This window comes from Aotus nancymaae, unplaced genomic scaffold, assembly GCF_030222135.1.
Source record: "Aotus nancymaae isolate 86718 unplaced genomic scaffold, 86718_ANA_hifiasm-v0.15.2.pri h1tg000032l_0, whole genome shotgun sequence".
NCBI classification, from domain to species: Eukaryota; Metazoa; Chordata; class Mammalia; order Primates; family Aotidae; genus Aotus; species Aotus nancymaae.
The window spans coordinates 22,576,231-22,594,788 of NW_026988445.1; the positions used below are offsets into that span (position 1 = coordinate 22,576,231).

Sequence of the window (18,558 nt, forward strand, 5' to 3'; positions counted from 1 at the left end):
TGATGCTTCAGTTTGTGATACACAAAATTCACTGCAAATATTTAAAAGATGTGTTGTAATTATGCTATTAGTTCATTATTCAACTCTTGCTATTTGTTTTGGGCAGACCCAGCTCTCATTGGTAGAAAGAGCAACCTCAGCTTCCAGTTAGCTCAAACTAGAAGTTTCTGTAGTTCCTACTGTCTCATTTTCCCTCGTGGTTGTGCTTACTCCTGAAAATAAGACAACTTAGATGCAGTGCATACGTTATCACTCATGGGCAATTTACTTTAAACTGGTGGAAAAAAACAACAGATATGTGCCTTTACAGAACCCTCTGAAATGCACAGGCCCAGACACAAATTACTGCTTTTATACGTAACTGAGATTCTTTCCCTGACAGCCTCACCATTGCTATGTAGAAAAAACAAAACAAAAAAACAAAAAACCCTCCCAAACTCCTTGGATCTTTGGCCAACATGGAGCTAGCTAGGCCATGTCTTCTGCTCCTGCAAATTGCTATTTACTTCATTTGCATGTTTTTCTTTTTACATGATGTTAGTACCATAAGAAGACACTCCTGTTAACCAGGGGTGCTTTTATGTCCTGTTTTAGCATTTGTTAAACACTAAGTCTACTTAGTTGAACTTTCACTATTTTTTTTTTTTTAATTTTTGTGAGTACATAGTAGTGTATATGTTTATGGGACACATATTCTGACACAGGCATACAATGTGAAATAAGCACATCATGGAGAATGGGGTATCCATTCCCTCAAGCATTTATCCTTTGAGTTACAAGCAATCTGGTTATACTCTTGAAAGAGTTAATTGTAAACTTAAAATGTACAGTTACGTTATTATGGGCTATAGTCGCACTGTTGTGCTATGAAGTAGTAGGTCATACTCATTCTTTCTATTTTTTTTGTACCTACCTATCAGCCTTGTCTACCTCCTAGAGCCTGCCATTACCCTTCCCAGCCTCTGGTAACTATCCTTCTACTCCCTATGTCCATGAATTCAAATGTTTTGATTTTTAGATCCCACAAATAAGTGAGAACATGTGACGATTGTCTTTCTGTGCCTGGCTTATTTCTCTTAACATAATCATCTCCAGTTCATCCATGTCGTTGCAGATGACTGGATCACATTCTTTTTTTATGGCTGACTAGTACTCCATTGTGTATATGTACTGATTTTCTTTATCCATTCATCTGTAGATGGACATTTAGGTTGCTTCCAAATCATTTCTATGAACAGTACTGCAACAAACGTGGATTGCAACAAACGTGGAATGCACATATCCCTTCGATATACTGATTTCTTTCTTTTGGGTGTATGTATGCTCAGCAGTGGGTTTGCTGGATCACATGGTAGCTCAATTTTTAGTTTTCTGAGGGACCTCCGAAATGTTCTCCATAATGGTTGCACTGATTTGCATTGCCACCAGCAGTGCAGGAGGGTTCCCTTTTCTCCACATCCTTGCCAGCATCTGTTACTCCCTGTCTTTTGGATATAAGCCATTTTAACTGGCGTGGGATGCTATCTCATTGTGGTTTTGATTTGCATTTCTCTGATGATCCTTCACTGTGTTTTTGATTCAACTCTCCTGTAATCTCAAGAATGCAAAACTTCCTGTGGTTCTGTCCACTCGCTCTCCTCGCTTCTCTGAGTCTTGCTGTCTCTCTCGCCGAGATCCAACAGGCTGGTTTAATTTCTCCTGATTTACTAATTTACCTTATTTTATTTTAATAACTAACTTTGATTCCATGTCTTCATGCTGATTCATAGATATCTCCCCTGATCAGTGTTGTCCATTCAGCATTTCTCTCTCTCTCCAAAGACTATAATCACTGCTTAACAAAGGAGCATATTGGTAATTCTTCCCTGTTGATCTTTCTTTCATTTGCCTTATTTTATTTCAACCATAACATAATAGCAATACTTACACAGCATGGGTTTGATCTAAGCTCTGTTCTAAATGCCTTATGTGTATTGCTATTCATAACAATTTCTCCTCCCCTGGGCCCTGTTATTATGCCCATAAATGTGGACACTGGAGCACAGAGATGTTAAATAATTTGCTAAAAACCTGCCAGGACTCAACACTGGGCACGTCAGCTTAAGTGCATGCTTATCACCAGTATAGGATACAATAGAATAATAATGGTACCTCTTATTATGATATTTCCCATTAAGCTTTGTAAATACCAAGCCTGCCAATCAATTACTCTTTCAGAAGGATGACGGTCTGTCACATACCTAAGTTCTTTGCATTCAGGAATGCAAATGTCCTTCACGTTCTGTGTGATTCCCTGTTCTTTCTCAGTCATTTCCCAGTTTACTTCCCCATCTTTTCACTTGTTATGTCACTTTATCTAATGACTCAGAATGAAGAGACAAATTTTCCTACTTTCAGTGAACCGTCAGTGAAATCTGGGGATATTAATTTTAAGATTCTGAGCAAAAAAGCTCTAAAGGGTTTCAACTCCCAGGTAGGAGGAAAAAATCCCCAAACAATAATCTGTGTTTGAATAATTTGTAATTCAGCGGGTCTCTGATTGTGACTTCTTTCGTCGATATGCTGTGGGTACCGCCAAACGATTTCACTTGCACCCTACGTCAGCGTTTCCTTTACATGAGGCAGTTTAATTCCTACTAATTAGCACTCAGCCTGGAGTCTTCCTGTATGCTGCCTTCTAGCTTAGACGAAAGGGTTTCCACGCCACAATTTTCAGGTGAGGCCATGTGCTCCTTCTGGAATAATCTTTTGTTTGGTATTATTAGTCCCACTTGACATAGAAGTGGAAGAGAGACTTTCCTTCTCCCAGAGCGGAATCACACTCCTGTATCCCTCATGCGTGGAGAACTAGGTTCCCTCTAAACCCACATATGTCTTGGTGTTCTGGAATGATTTTGACTTTGTTTTCTTTTTGCAAAACAATTGGAACCATAGGTGAGGAAACAGTACCCTGCGGGGTGGGGTGGGGGGCTGCTGGGGCGGGGGGCAGGGTGCTGGGGCGGGGGGGTGCTGGCACTGTGGTTTCTGAGTCGGTGGTTTTCCTGGGCTTTTGGCAGTGATCATGGGCACCAGTGTCATGGCTTCCTTTGTCCCCACATTGGCCTCCTGTGCCTGAGTGGCTACCAGTCTAACACCACTCACTTCTTCTCCCAAATGTAAGCTTATGCCGACTTACTGTGGGGCAAAATCCCCAGGCTAGATGATTCTTGGTAAAGTCAAACTCCATAGAGCACTCCTGCCTTGTGGCTTGTTTCCAGTTCTCTGCAGATTCTCAACTGATTTTGTTCAGCCTCAGACAGCCTGAGCTGTGACCTGTGAATAGACAATAGCAAAGTTAACTTTGATCTAGGCTTCTACAGATCTGTAAGTCAGGTAACAAAAGTCTAAGTCTATTAGTAAAAAGCAAACAGGACCACTATTTTTTGGGTACAAAAACATGATAAGGAATATTCTCTACCCATCATAGCGCTTGGCCACCGCTCCCAACACTGTTAAGTTATTCCCAGACATTTAGTTACATCCGTGGAGATTTTCCTTTCTCATGAGAACGTAAATAATTCACAGTTACAATCATAAAAGTTTTAAGGCAAATGGCTAAATACTTGCAAGTATTAAACATGCAGTGTCTGCAGCCTAATTTTGTGTTCTATGCACAAAAAGCACAGAAATTTGCCTAATTCGCCAAGTAAAATTTTTCCTCAATCAAATTAAAACACAGATAAGGAAATCCTAGCACTAAGAAATATAAATTATCTATGTTAAGTCTTCTGTCTTTTCTACCTTTAAAATAACAAATCAAAGGTTTTAAATGAAAATCTCCAAAAAAAAGGTTAGTTATTCTATTGACACAACAATAATGAATTTTGTTTTGGGTAAATAAACAAATGGCAGATTTATTTTGTGTAAACAGAATGTGAGAGCCAACAGTCCATTTATGTTCATTCACTTATTCATTTGGCAAACATGAGATGGCCTTCCCTGGGTCAGAGTGAGCTGGGTGACAAGGAGGCAAAATTAAACCAATATCTGCTCTCAAGGGCTCATTTTGTAACTGGGGATTGAAATGAGAATTTTGAAAATGTTAATACAAGCTAGGCATGGTGGCAGGAGTCTGTAATCCCAGCTACTTGGGAGGCTGAGGCAGAATTGCTTGAACCTGGGAGGCGGAGGTTGCAGTGAACTGAGATTGCGCCACTGTGCTCCAGCCTGGGTAACAGTGCAAGACTTCTCAAAAAAAAAAAAAAAGTTAATATAATGTGCTTGATACTATAAAAGGAGGAATAATTAATTCATCTCAGGGCATTAGTAAAAGCTCACCTAATTAGGTAACTTTGAACCTTTGTGAGATGATTGAGATTTTGCAGTCTTGGAAGGTGGGAGTATATTTAGATCTGAGAATAACATGGGTGAAGGATTGAAGGTGAGCAAGTTCCTGTAAGTTTTAAGAGGGCCTTGCCTGCGTGGTTCACTGCTGATCCCATTCCTTGGAACACTGCCTGGTAGGTGCTTATTTATGATTAATATGTAGATATATATATTCAGTGTTCTTTGTGGGAGAAAGTGGCAGGAATTGAGGCTGCAAAGGAAGGTTGCTCTATTTGGTGTAGGGACTGATATACTTTGCTAAAGAGAATGGCCTTTGACCTTGGAAGGTCTGGGAAGCCATTGAAGATTTTAAGCAAGGGAGTGACATTGATTAAATGTGTGTTTCAGAATAACCGTCTGCAGTTTGGAGGATGAGTTGGGGAGGGAGGAGAAACTGGAGGAGAGGAGATAGTCAGAGGCTATTCAGTGAAAGGACAGGATGAGTTTAGGAGATAAATTTGGACCCAGCATTATTGAATTTTAACAATTACATTTAGGAAAATGAGAAAGTGAAAGAGGATTAAAAATGACTTCAGGTTTTCAGCTTGAATATTCGGATGGATGATGGATGAGAGAAGCAATTTTACATGTATATGTACAGAGAAAGGTGTTATGTTCAGCTTTTGGAAAAGTTAGTAGGGGGTACTTAGAGACATTCTGATTGAAATGTCCAGAAGACGATTAGGAAATGATACTTGAAATCAACCTGGAGTAGTCAACCTAAGTTCTTGTTACTCGTCACTGCTAATCAAATCATGCGTATAAAATGGCTAGTGCCCTGAGACCAACCCTAGTTTATTGCTGTATGATACTTAGTCCTGATATAAAAACTCAGTACTGTAATTTGTGTGTTCTCTGTGTGGCAACTGTTAGGTTTTGTTTATGCTTATTCCATTCCATGAAATGAAAATAAATGTGTCTAACTTGGATGAAGTATAAAACTTAAAAAGATTTATTCTATAGATTAAAAGTTAATTATAGCCATATACTACAGAGAGGAAAGGAAGGTAATGTTACGGGCCATTTGTTGTCAGGATTTACACTGAGTTGGATGAATTGAATAAGTATTCAGATTTAGTGGCTGAAATAAAATGTAAATAGACATTACTTCCTATTGTTTTATGATTCTTCTAAAATATGTTTCTTACTGTAAAATTTAGGCATGCTCATTTAATCGAATTTGTGAAATATTGGGAGAGAAATATACAAATCCAGAAATAACCAAGACTAACCTTTTTAGGTAATAACTTCTGGTGTTTTTTGAAATGTGTATTTTATACAAATGAATATATTTTACATAGTTGCAATTATAAGGTATATGTTATTTTGCATCTACTCTTAAAAAGTTACAGCTTCACTCAAATCATTTCTATACATTTATTAAAACTTATAAAATTCAATTGCTTTGCCTTACTAGTTGTTGTAATTGGTTGGGATTTTTAAAAGTAATTTATAGCATATTTATAATTCTTTCATTTCATAATACTTTATGATCTGCCAAGCTTTTAAATTTGAGAATCTAACAATAAGCTTCATGACTATAGCTATTTCTTGGTCTTATTGCATGTATTTAGTATTTAGTGGTCAAATGATTGTAACTATTGCTATTGTAATCTTCATTAAGCACTGTTTCTCTGCATCGTTTTTCACCCAAGCGTTCAAAGCATATATCAGCATAATTTAAATATACACATGATATTGTATAGCTATTCCTTTTTTTTAATTTAAAAATGGGCTCTTCGGGTTTTCCCATTTGTTTTCCTTTAAGAATTTTTTATTATACAAAAGCACATTTGCTGTTTATTTCAATAAAATTGAAAATCAAATTTATTTTAGGCTGGGTGCTGTGGCTTGCTACTATAATCTCAACACTTTGGGAGGCCAGTGGGAGGATTGCTTGAGCCCAGGAGTTCAAGACCAGTGTGGGCAACATAGTGAGACCACCCTCCATCTCTACAAAAAAAAAAAAAGAGAGAAAGAAAAAAAGAAAGCTCAGCATGGTGGCACGCACCTATAATCCTGGCTGCTCAGGAGGCTAAGGTGGGATGATTGAGGCTGTAGTGAGCTATGATCACGCCACTGCACTGCCGCAGCTTAGTAAGATTTTGTCTCAAACAAAACAAAACAAAATAAAACAAGTTATTCCAATAAACTAGGGTTCTTCTCAAGGTACTGGCCTTCTACTATGCATGTATATTTCAGTTTATTCCAATAAAATTGAAAATAAAATGTTCTCTGACATTTTGTTGTCAGAATTAGTAGAATTAGTAACAGTCAATTATTTTCAACTATTTATTTGTTGGATATGACCTGGTAGAATTGAAAAACAAAGAAACTGTTTTAATGTTAAACCCAGAATTCTGAAAGATTTCTGTTAGATTAGGGTAAATAGAAAAATCAGGGATTTGTTTTCATATAGCCATTCTTGCACTTTGTGACATATGCTGTTTACTTCTAAAATCCAGTCATATCTTTTCTGATATATTCAGTTTATTCACTCTGTGGGTCTTCGTGAGTGAGGGCCTTGAACAATAAAACAGAATTTATTGTTCTTGGTCCTAACTTCTTGCTCTGTTTTCTTAACGGTTATACTCTATTCCATGATTGGCAATCTTTTTCTGAACAAGGCTAGTGTCTTAGTCAATTGTGACTGCTGTAACAAAATATAATAAACTGGGTGATTTATAAACAACAGAAATTTATTTCTGACAGTTCTAGATTCTGGGAATTTCAAGGTCAAGGCTCCTGCAGATATGGTGTCCTGAGGGCCTCCTTTCTCCTAGAAAGTCCATCCTCACATTGTGGAAGGGACAGCAAGCTCCCTTGGGGCCTCCTTTATAAAGGCACTAATTCTGTTCTTAAGGGCTCTGCCTTCATGACCTAATCACCCCGCCAAAGGCAACATCTCCTAATACTATCACCTTGGGGGTTAGGATTTCAACATATCAATTTTGGGGAGACAAAAACATTCAGACCATAGCAGCCAGATAGTTAACATTATGGGCTGCTTGGACCATGAGACCCGTTAGAACCACTCAACCCTGCCTTTGTAGTGAGAAAGCAGCCATAGGCAGTATGCAGATGAAGGTGCATGGAATACACAATAAAATCTTATTTATAAAAATAGGCAGTATGCATCTGACAAGGGTCTAATATCCAGAATCTATAAGAAACTTAAATAACCCAATGAGCAAAACCCAAATAACCCCATTAAAAAATTGTCCAAAGACTTGATCCTGTTTCAGCTTTCTGCACATGGCTAGCCAGTTTTCCCAACACCATTTATTAAATAGGGAATCCTTTCCCCATTGCTTGTTTTTGTCAAGTTTGTGAAAAATCAGATGGTTGTAGTTGTGTGGCATTCTTTCTGAGGCCTCTGTTCTGTTCCATTGGTCTATATCTCTGTTTTGGTACCAGTACCATGCTGTTTTGATTACAGTCTTGTAATATAGTTTGAAGTCAGGTAGCATGATGCCTCTAGCTTTGTTCTTTTTGCTTACGATTGTCTTGACTATGAGGACTCTATTTTCTTTTTTTCCAGTTCTGTGAAGAAAGTCATTGGTAGCTTGATGGGGATAGCATTGAACCTATAAATTACTTTGGGCAGTATGGCCATTTTCACAATATTCATGAGCATGGAATGTTTTTCCATCTGTTTGTGTCCTCTCTTATTTCCTTAACAGTGGTTTGTAGTTCTCCTTGAAGAGGTCCTTCTATTCCTAGGTATTTTATTCTCTTTGTAGCAATTGTGAATGGGAGTTCACTCATGATTTGGCTCTCTGTTTGTCTATTATAGTTGTATAGGAATGCTTGCAATTTTTGCACATTTATTTTGTATCCTGAGACTTTGCTGAAGTTGCTTATCAGCTTAAGGAGATTTTGGACTGAGACAATTGGGTTTTCTAAATATACAAGGTCTGAAGTTGAGGTAGCAATTAATAGTCTACCAACCAAAAAAGTCCAGGGCCAGAAAGGTTCATAGCTGAATTCTACCAGAGGTACAAAGAGGAGCTGATATCTTTCCTTATGAAATTATTCCAAACAATACAAAAAGAGGGAATCCTCCCTAACTCATTTTGTGAGACCGACATCATCCTAATACCAAAACCTGGCAGAGATGCAACCAAAAAAGAAAATTTCAAGCCAATATCTATGATGAACACTGATGTAAAATCTTCAATACAATACTGGTGAAACGAATGCAACAGCACATAAAAAAGCTTATCCATCACAATCAAGTCTGCTCCATCCTGGGGATGCAAGGCTGGTTCAACATCCATAAATCTATAAACATAATCCATCATATAAACAGAACCAAAGACAGAAACCACATGATTATCTCAATAGATGCAGAGAAGGCCTTCAACAAAATTCAACAGCCCTTTATGCTAAAAACTTTCAATAAACTAGGTATCGATGGATCATATCTCCAAATAATAAGAACTATTTATTTAAGACAGACCCACAGCCAATAACATACTGAATGGGCAAGAAATGGAAGCACTCCCTTTGAAAACTGGCACAAGACAAGGGTGCTCTCTCTCACCACTTCTATTCCACATAATATTGGAAGTTCTGGCTAGGGACATCAGGCAAGAGAAAGAAGTAAAGGGTATTGGAATAGGAAGAGAGGATGTCAAAGTGTCCCTGTTTGCAGATGACATGATTATGTCTTCTGTATTCTATCATACCTTCGTAAATGTGAAACTTTATATTTCTTTTCTAAGAATATGAACTCCATTCTTTTCTAAGAATGTGAACCCTTTCCACAGGGTTCCTCTGGGGCCCTTCCCAATACTATGTAACTCTCAGAGGTGATGTTTTCTGTATGTTGGGTCTAATTGCTTTGAATGGGATCCATTCTCATTGTTGACAAGGCAAGCTTGTTCTGAAAAAATAAACACAGGGATACACATTTAGCTTTTCAAGTTCATGCTAAAGTTTCTGATAATGAAATTCATTTTCTTTTCTTTTTAAACTTTAAGCAAAGGTATATGCTATTTTATCTTTTGTGGTGGATAGTACCTAAAAAAATCACGATTTTTAATCCAGTTTTATATATTGTTTCTATTCATTTTTGTCTTATTTTACATATTTCTCTCAATTAACAAACTAAGAAAACTTTTCAACTATAAACCTCAAAGAGAATATGATCCCCATGGGTTAGGATGCATTGCTGCAGGATTACACTCTCAGTGCCAAGAAGCTTCATAAACTGGCCCTAACCCGCCTCTCCCCTCCCTAACTCACTCTGTACATTAGGCATATCAGGTATGCCCCACATTCAAGACTTCCCTCATGCATGTACCGTCCTTCTTTTCCTGGAAAGCCTGCAAATGATCATGAACGTGTTCTTTAAGGTCCCACCTCCATGTCGCTTGGCTTACTTCCTCCTCCTGGTGGCAAACCTGCTTCCTCTGCTCAACACCACATCTCAATTGTTTGCCTTTTCCTCCCTCGACTAGGATGTCATCATCTTCCGATATTAGTCCCTTCTCCCAAACACCACCTGTCACCTGTGACAGTGACATTGAGCACAGATAATTACATGTTGTACTGAATGCACTTATGTAGAAAAAGGAAGACACTGGTTATTATACACCAATTAATCATGTTTTTTCCCCCTCTTTATTTGTTTTATCTTTAGGCATTCTGGAAGTTTTACACTGTGTATTAGTAGAAAGTCCAGAAGCTCTAAATATTATTAAAGAAGGACATATTAAATCTATTATCTCACTTTTAGACAAGCATGGAAGAAATCACAAGGTAAATGAACTATTTTATTTCCCTGAATGAATTCTCAAATCCTTTCAGATATGTTTTTTTAAATAAGATAACGTTTTAAAAGTGTGTCAAATTTTTCATGAGTATTTTTCATCTCATTATTATTATTATTATCTTGAGATGGAGTCACGCTGTCACCCAGGCTGGAGTGCAGTGGCGCGATCTCAGTTCACTGCAACCTACACCTCCAGGGTTCAAGCAATTCTCCCATCTCAGCCTCTCAAGTAGCTGGGACTACAGGCGCACACCACCATGCCTGGCTAATTTTTGTATTTTTGGTAGAGATGGGTTTTACTGTCTTGGTCAGGCTGGTCTTGAACTCCTGACCTCGGGTGATCCACCTGCTTTGGCCTCCCAAAGTGCTGGGATTACAGGCATGAGCCACCGCACCCAGACTTCATCTCTTAATTATGATGAAGTCATAGTGTTCTGTGTTTGTTCATAGCATCAGTGGGAACATGAAGAAAAGTTGGAAAATTAGTGGGAAACACACTGTAATGTTTACATAACTGAGTAAAATGTAACTGAAAGAATGTGTTTGCTTTGTAAAAAGTGCTGCTTATGCTTGATTCTGAAGGGGGAATTAGAATCAGCTGAAAGTGACTGGGTGCAGTGACTCATGCCTGTCATCCCAATACTTGGGGAAGCCAAGATGGGAGCATCATTTGAGGCCAGGAGTTTGAGACCAGCCTGGGTAACATAGCAATACTCTGTCTTTACAAAAAAAAAAAAAAAAAAATAGCCAGATGTGGTGGCATGCACCTATATGCACCTATAGAGGCTGAAGTAGGAGGATGGAGGATCCCTTGTGCCAAGGAGTTCAAGTCAAGGAGATCATAGCAATGAGCTATGATTGCATCACTGCACTTGGGTGACAGAGTGAGATGCTGTCAGGAAGGAAGGAAGGGGAAGGGGAAGGGGAAGGAAAGAATAGGATGAAAGGATGGATCAGCTCAAAGTTATTTCTCTTTTCAGGTTCTGGACGTCTTGTGCTCACTCTGTGTTTGCCATGGGGTTGCAGTCCGTTCTAACCAGCATCTCATCTGTGATAACCTCTTACCAGGAAGAGATTTGTTATTGCAGACACGTCTTGTGAACCATGTCAGCAGGTAAATTTAGACAGACAGTGTTACCTTACATGTAACATAACAAAAGAATTCATGTTCTTGCCCTGTGGCTGATACTGTATTGTCTGTTTTTAAAATTAGAACGTATAGTATTATTTTCTGTATTTTTCCAGTGAATAATGTCTTTTTCTCTAACAATCAGACAGGATAATAATAAGCAAACCTAGCAAAATATGGATTTGCCACAAACACATGTATAAGAGCTTTTATTCACATTCCTATATGGATAATCATTGACAGCTTCAGGAGCAGCCTGACAATTATATGGGGATATGGTTGTGTATAATTATGCTGGTACCTAATGTTCATTGAGTACCACGTGCCAGCTGTGGTGCTAAGGGCTTTACATGTATTCTGTACTGTTTGTGTCTGTTTTCCTAGGCACCACCATGATTCATATTTTATAGATGAAAAAACTGGATCTAGAAGTGGAACTTAGATCTAAATCCAGAGACTGAGCTTACAACCACCACGCCACACTGCCTTTCTTATCCCCTGTGTTAGTCCGGGTTCTCTAGTGGCACAGGGTAAATAGGATGGATGTATCTATGAAGGGGAGTTTATTAAGTAGTACTGACCCACAGGATCACCAGGCAAAGTCCCACAATAGGCCGTCTGCAAGCTGAGGAGCAAGGAAGCCAGTCCGAGTTCCAAAACCTCAAAAGTAAGGAAGCCGACAGAGCAGCCTTCAGTCTGTGGCCAAAGGCCTGAGAGCCCTGGCAAACCACTGGTGAACCCAAGTGTCCAAAAGCTGAAGAACTTGGGGTCAGATGTTCAAGGGAAGGAAGCGTCCAGCACAGGAGAAAGATGGAGGCCAGAAGACTCAGCCAGTCTGGACTTTCCACATTCTTCTGCCTGCTTTTATTCCAGCTGTGCTGGCAGCTGATTAGATGGTGCCAATCAGATTGAGGGTGGGTCTGCCTCTCCAGTCCACTGACTCAAATGTTAATCTCCTTTGTCATCACCCCCACAGACACACCCAGGAACAATACTTTGCATCCTTCAACCCAATCAAGTTGACACTCAGTATTAACCATCACATCCTCCATTGGAACACATAAATAAATGATAAGAAATAACTGCTTACAATCGACAAAATACTGTGTGTGATAGTGGTGACATTGACACACTGTATCTAGCAGCAAGCCAGAAAATACTGATTACTTCAACCTGTTTTAAACAGAAATGCAGGGTTCGTTGTGTATTTCTATGATGTGGGTTTTTTTGTTTGTTTGTTTGTTTTTGAGATACAACTCTTGATTGGTTACCCAGGCTGGAGTGCAGTGGCACGATCTCTGCTCACCACAACTCTGCCTCCTGGGTTCAAGCCATTCTTCTGCCTCAGCCTCCCCAGTAGCTGGGATTACAGGTGTATACCACCATGCCCAGCTAATTTTTGTATTTTTAATAGAGTCAGGGTTTCACCATGTTGACCAGGCTGGTCTTGAACTCCTAACCTAGTGATCTGCCCACCTTGGCCTTCCAAAGTGCTGGAATTACAGGCACAAGCCACCGTGCCCAGCCAATGTGTTTTTAAAATATATATTATATATACACTTATTGCATATTCACCCTATGTCAAAGACTGTACAAACATTTATTCTACTATTCAATCCTCACAACATGCTTCAATTTATAGATGTTTACCAGCCCATTTCCCAGGTGGATAAACGGAGGATGAGCAAAGTTTCACAACTAGTGCCAGGTCACACAGCTAGCAAACGATGCTCAAATTTTCTCTCTGACTCTTCCAACTATACTTCCAACCACAGTGTGCTGGAAAAATGGAAATTGTAGGGAAATGGATACAGCTGGTTGTTTTCCTCTGCTCCTTTTCAGGAGCTCCTTTTCAAAATCAGTCAACTCCACATTAAATTATGTTACCTCCATTGATCTGTGTAGCAGAGTCCAAACACCTGTGTTGTTTTGTTTATTGTTTTTTGTTTGTTTTGGTTTTTGGTTTTTGAGGGTTTTTTTTACAGCATTAAGAGTTCCTTCATGATTTTTTATACAACACACCTGTCGTTCATGAGCAATACGTTCTTAGACCTTCATCCATCTCTATGTATTATTACCATAGGGTATATGTCCTCTCCTAAAATGGAATTAAATACAACTTACTAAAAATTCTTCCATTCACAGTGAGGCATAATGAACAGCACAGCTGATTACTCACCTTGGTTCCTTCACAAACAATATCACCTGCCTCAGCCGCATATCCCATGTGGCACAAAGCTTAGCTTAGGAAAATTTCTGCGTGTCCTGGATCCCTAATAACTCCATTAATTCTAAAAGTCTGCTGTGAGTGTCTCTGTTTGTGACTTAAATACAATTAATGATACGCAACTTGCTGAAGAGGAATGAAGACAAAATAACATTAGTCCCTTGAATGACACTGCCAAGAAATGTCAGAAGTAAAACTGCTCACAGAATGTTCATGGTGAAGCTGGCTTTCACTGTGTACTACCTCAGTTGTAGTTTTAATAATTTTTTAGTAATAAGGGAAATATATGTTTAATATGTTGGCATCTTAGGGAAGCATGACTAATATTTAAAATAGTGAGATGTGGCTGGATACAGTGGCTCATGCCTGTTATTCCAGCACTTGGGAAGTCGAGGCAGGAGGATCACTTGACCTCAGGAGTTTGACACCAGCCTGGGCAATATAGCAAGACCTTATCTCTACTAAAAATAAAAATAAACAAAATTAGCTGGGCATGGTGACACTCGCCTTTAGTGCCAGTTACTCAGGAGGCTGAGGTGGGAGGATTACCTGAGCCTGGGAGATGGTGGCTGCAGTAAACTATGATTGCACCACTAGCCTTCAGCCTAGGTGACAGAGAAAGACCCTGTCTCAAATAAAATAAAATAAATATAGGGCTGGTAGCGGTGGCTCATGCCCATAATCTCAGCACTTTGGGAGGCTGAGGTGGGTGGATCATGAGGTCAAGAGATCGAGACAATCCTGGCTAATATGGTGAAACCCCGTCTCCACTAAAAATACAAAAATTAGCTGGGCATGGTGGCGCACACCTGTAATCCCAGCTACTTGGGAGACTGAGACAGGAGAATTGCTTGAACCCAGGAGGTGGAGGTTGCAGTGAGCCAAGATCACGCCATTGCACTCCAGCCTGGTGACAGTGAGAGACTCCATCTCAAAAAATAAGAATAATAAATAAAATAAAATAACAGTAAAGTAAAATAAAACAGTAAAATTGTGAGATGTAAATGCAAACAATGAAAGTTTTGTTTGATCTTTTCTTACATGCATGCTGTTTCTGTCTCTTTAAAGCATGAGACCCAATATTTTTCTGGGTGTCAGTGAAGGTTCTGCTCAGTATAAGAAATGGTACTATGAATTGATGGTGGACCACACAGAGCCCTTTGTGACAGCTGAAGCAACTCACCTGCGAGTGGGCTGGGCTTCCACGGAAGGGTATTCTCCCTACCCTGGAGGGGGCGAAGAATGGGGTGGAAATGGTGTTGGAGATGACCTCTTCTCCTATGGATTCGATGGCCTTCATCTTTGGTCAGGTACGTGCTATCCATTTTCTCTCATGGTGTTCTAGAAGGAGATCTTTTGCTCTTGCTGGGCATTTCCGAAAGCGATTGGTGCTGCTTCCATTGGGTACTTCTATTGGGTATTAGTCAGAGATTTCACACTGAGATGATGCGTAAGAGTGTTGAGGAAAAAGCAGTATTTCACTAGGGGAAAAAGAAAACACTTACAATTATAGTACGTTTCCAAGGGACTGCCTAGCTCATGACAACGCTGTGTATTTAAAGAGTAGATTTTAAATAAGAGTGTATTGCTTATGAACAATACTGTGTATTTAAAGTGTGCGTTTGAAGGCATGAATGAACTGCAAGAAGCTTGTGAGTTTTCTGCTTTAATTGGTATATTCAAAGCTTTAGCTGCCAAAGTAAAAGAACAAAAAACAAACCTTGGAAAATAATTGGAAGAAATAGACTAAGTTCAGCCTTCTGTTAGATAATATAAGGGTGGGAAATCAATCATTTGTGAAGTGTAGTATGAGGACTCAGTCCATAATCAAATGACACTTTGTTTCAGAAGTATCAAATGGTTTTAAAACAAAGGAATAGGTCATTTCACCAGCTACCACCGCTTAGCTTTGCTGGTTGAGTATATATTAAAAATGAATATAATGTATTAAAAAATAATGCTTTTCTCAGATTCATGAAGAAGTGGAGTTTGGTTAGCTCCAGTTAAAAGCTTAGCTCTTGATTATGCAGATTTTTTTAGATGTTAAAATTCGTCTGGATTCTGCGGACGTATGCTTATATTGATAAAGCTGCATTTGGCATCTAGTCCGAGTATGAGCTTGGCATAGTTTATAAATCATTTAGCATATAGAAGATACAGAAAGTTACCTTAAGTTATAAAGCTGAACTTTACCTCTTGTTCAGTACAAATGATAGACATTTACGAATGCTTTATGGGCTTAATAGCTTGTGAAAAGTAAGAATTAAATTGAACTAAACCTAAGAGTTTATGGTAATGAGTTTATATCTAAAAGCACTGGATGTAGTTGTGTTTAACAATGATACCGACTGAATTGTTTCTTCACTGAGTGCCATTAGTTCAGTTATCTAGAAGAGATAAAGCTGTATTTTGGATTTTTTGTGAATTTTAAATTTAATTTTTGTATTTTATTTATTTATTTTTTTGAGACAGAGTCTTGCTCTGTTGCCCAGGCTGGAATGCAGTGGCACAATCTCGGCTCATTGCAGCCTCTGCCTGCTGAGTTCAAGTGATTCTCATGCCTCAACCTCCTGAGTAGCTGGGGCTACAGACTTGCACCGCCACGCCTGGCTAATTTTTTAGTAGTGTATTTTTTAGTAGAGCTGGGGGTTTCACCATATTGGCCAGGCTGATCTCGAACTCCTGGCCTCAAGTGATCTGCTCGCCTCTGCTTCCCAAAGTGCTGGGATTACAGGTGTGAGCCACTGCGCCCAACCTGAATTTTTCATTTTTGTGAGTACATAATAGGTATCTGTATTTATGGGGTTGAAACTGTATTTTGCATATTTCATCTGACCTCTGAGGAATATGGTTGGAGTCCTCACAGTACTGTAGACTGCTTTGTACAAAGGTGACCTGTGCCAGTCAGACCACAGTCACAGTGCCTTGTTCCCATAGTAAAATTTTCCTGCTGACCAGTCAGAGAGAAAGAGCCCTAACTTCAGAAGATCTATTAAACACAAAATAGGGCTAATGTCCATTTTATAAAACGTTTTAACTATAATCCTTTAGATATAATCCTATAGATTATTAACTATAATCCTTTAGATAATATTTAATTATAATCCTTTAGATATTAGGCAACTTGCAAGGCTGAATGCTTTGTGTATGAATCCCGGTGTGTTTACATGTGGGCAGTCTCCCTCAAACCAGTGCCCTGAACTATTTCAAGATTTTTATTTTAGTTCATTTAATTAGATATTATTACCCTTGCCCTCTCTTTCCTAGTATTGCTCTGCAGGAAATAAATACTGAAACGAATAAATGAAATATGTTAACTTGTTTTCCCATTACACAGAGATTAGATTAAAAAAAAATTGATCAACAATGTCAGGTTGCTTTCACTTACTCTATCCATATAATAACGTATTTTACTATTTTTGTTTTGTATTCAATTTGAAATTTTCTTTCAATACATTAAAAGTACCTGGTTCTTATGCAATTGAATTGTATGCATTATACCTTTTATTACAAAGTATCTGTTAAATAGAACAATAAGAACAACAAAAAAAATTTAGTAAATCTGTGGACATGTACCAGAAAGGATGGTAGGCAGTGGAATTTCAGGAGAAAAGCATCCTGAAATTGTATTTATTTTTTTTAGATGGCAAGGAAGTACGTACCATATCATGCCTGTAGCTGAAAAGTATTTTCTCTTAAGCCACTGGGGGTCTATTAAATGCTTTGCTAATTTTATATTCATAGTCAAGGAAGACAAATCTAAATTAGTTGGAATCTGGGTTACAAAACTCAAATTCATAGTAAGAGATAACCTTCTTGGGGGGTCATTCCCCTATTCCTTTTCTTAATGGTTGATGTACAATTTAAAGTATCAAATATCAGTGATTTCTAGGGTAGAGCACACTCTCTGCTACTTAACATTTCGTAATTGGAGAGTGGCAGTATTTCTTGCAACGAGGATTGGGCTCAAAAGCAAGAGTTTTGAGCTATGTCTTCATTTCTTCTCTTCAATTTAAGCGTTGCGGTGTTGCTACGTTTACTCTCTGTTGATACAGAACTGGATTTTGGGAATCCAGGTCCCAGGTGTTTAAAAGGACCGAAAGGTTGAAAAATCTTGGTGCTTTTAGAGAATTTAAATACAGAAGTAGTGTGGTGGAATGTACAGGAAAGATGGGTACAGGTTTCTAGTACAGGATCTATAAAGCTGTCATATCCCTCAAACTGAGCAATATATTTGATTATAGTAAATATCTTTTTAATAACATTTCTATTCACCACAGATCTTGGTACAAATAAGAAACTAGACCTTTTTCTGTATTTGCTTTTATATGATTCTTGTAAAAAGCTGCCTTTATTTATTTATTTATTTATTTGAGATGGAGTTTTGCTCTTGTTACCCAGGCTGGAGTGCAATGGCACCATCTCAGCTCACCGCAACCTCCGCCTCCTGGGTTCAAGCAATTCTCCTGCCTCAGCCTCCTGAGTAGCTGGTACTACAGGCGTGCACCACTATGCCCAGCTAATTTTTGTATTTTTAGTAGAGACGGGGTTTCACCATCTCTAATTTTTTCACCCAGCTAATTTTTTTTCATGCAGCTAATTTTTGTATTTTTAGTAGAGACGGGGTTTGACCAGGATGGTCTCGATCTCTTGACCTCATGATCCACCTGCCTTGGCCTCCCAAAGTGCTGGGATTATAGGTGTGAGCCACTGCACCCGGCCAAAAAGCTGCCTTTATTATATTCAGGGAATTCTGAAAGAGACATTTGATGGTGAATGTATTGCCTGTGGATTTGAATATTGGTAAAATAAGAAGTGTCCACATTAAAAAAAATAAATATTCTCTACTGCTGGGATTTCACATTTAAAAAAATAGGTTTTCTTTACTACTGACATGTCAAATATGTTCTTGGTAAAGATATTGGCATGCTAGAAATAAAAAGAGTTATTAAAAATACAAAGCATGTATCACCAAATCTGTTTTGTCCTTGCTCACATTGAAGGGTTTGTTTAGGTTTGTGAGCATGCGTGTTTGGGAGGACCTTCCCTTTTCTTCTT

The 18,558-nt window shown here is 38.6% G+C and overlaps 1 protein-coding gene across 6 annotated transcripts in view; it reads left to right on the forward strand.

Moving 5' to 3' along the window:
- Positions 1-18,558, forward strand: part of RYR2 (ryanodine receptor 2) — a 784,705-nt gene that overhangs the window by 426,353 nt on the left and 339,794 nt on the right. For all 6 annotated transcript variants that reach the window (XM_064383634.1, XM_064383629.1, XM_064383631.1 and 3 more), the window contains 3 exons: positions 10,013-10,131; positions 11,125-11,258; positions 14,569-14,810. In XM_064383634.1, coding sequence (XP_064239704.1) covers positions 10,013-10,131; positions 11,125-11,258; positions 14,569-14,810 — 495 coding nt within the window. The remainder of the gene's footprint in view (positions 1-10,012; positions 10,132-11,124; positions 11,259-14,568; positions 14,811-18,558) is intronic.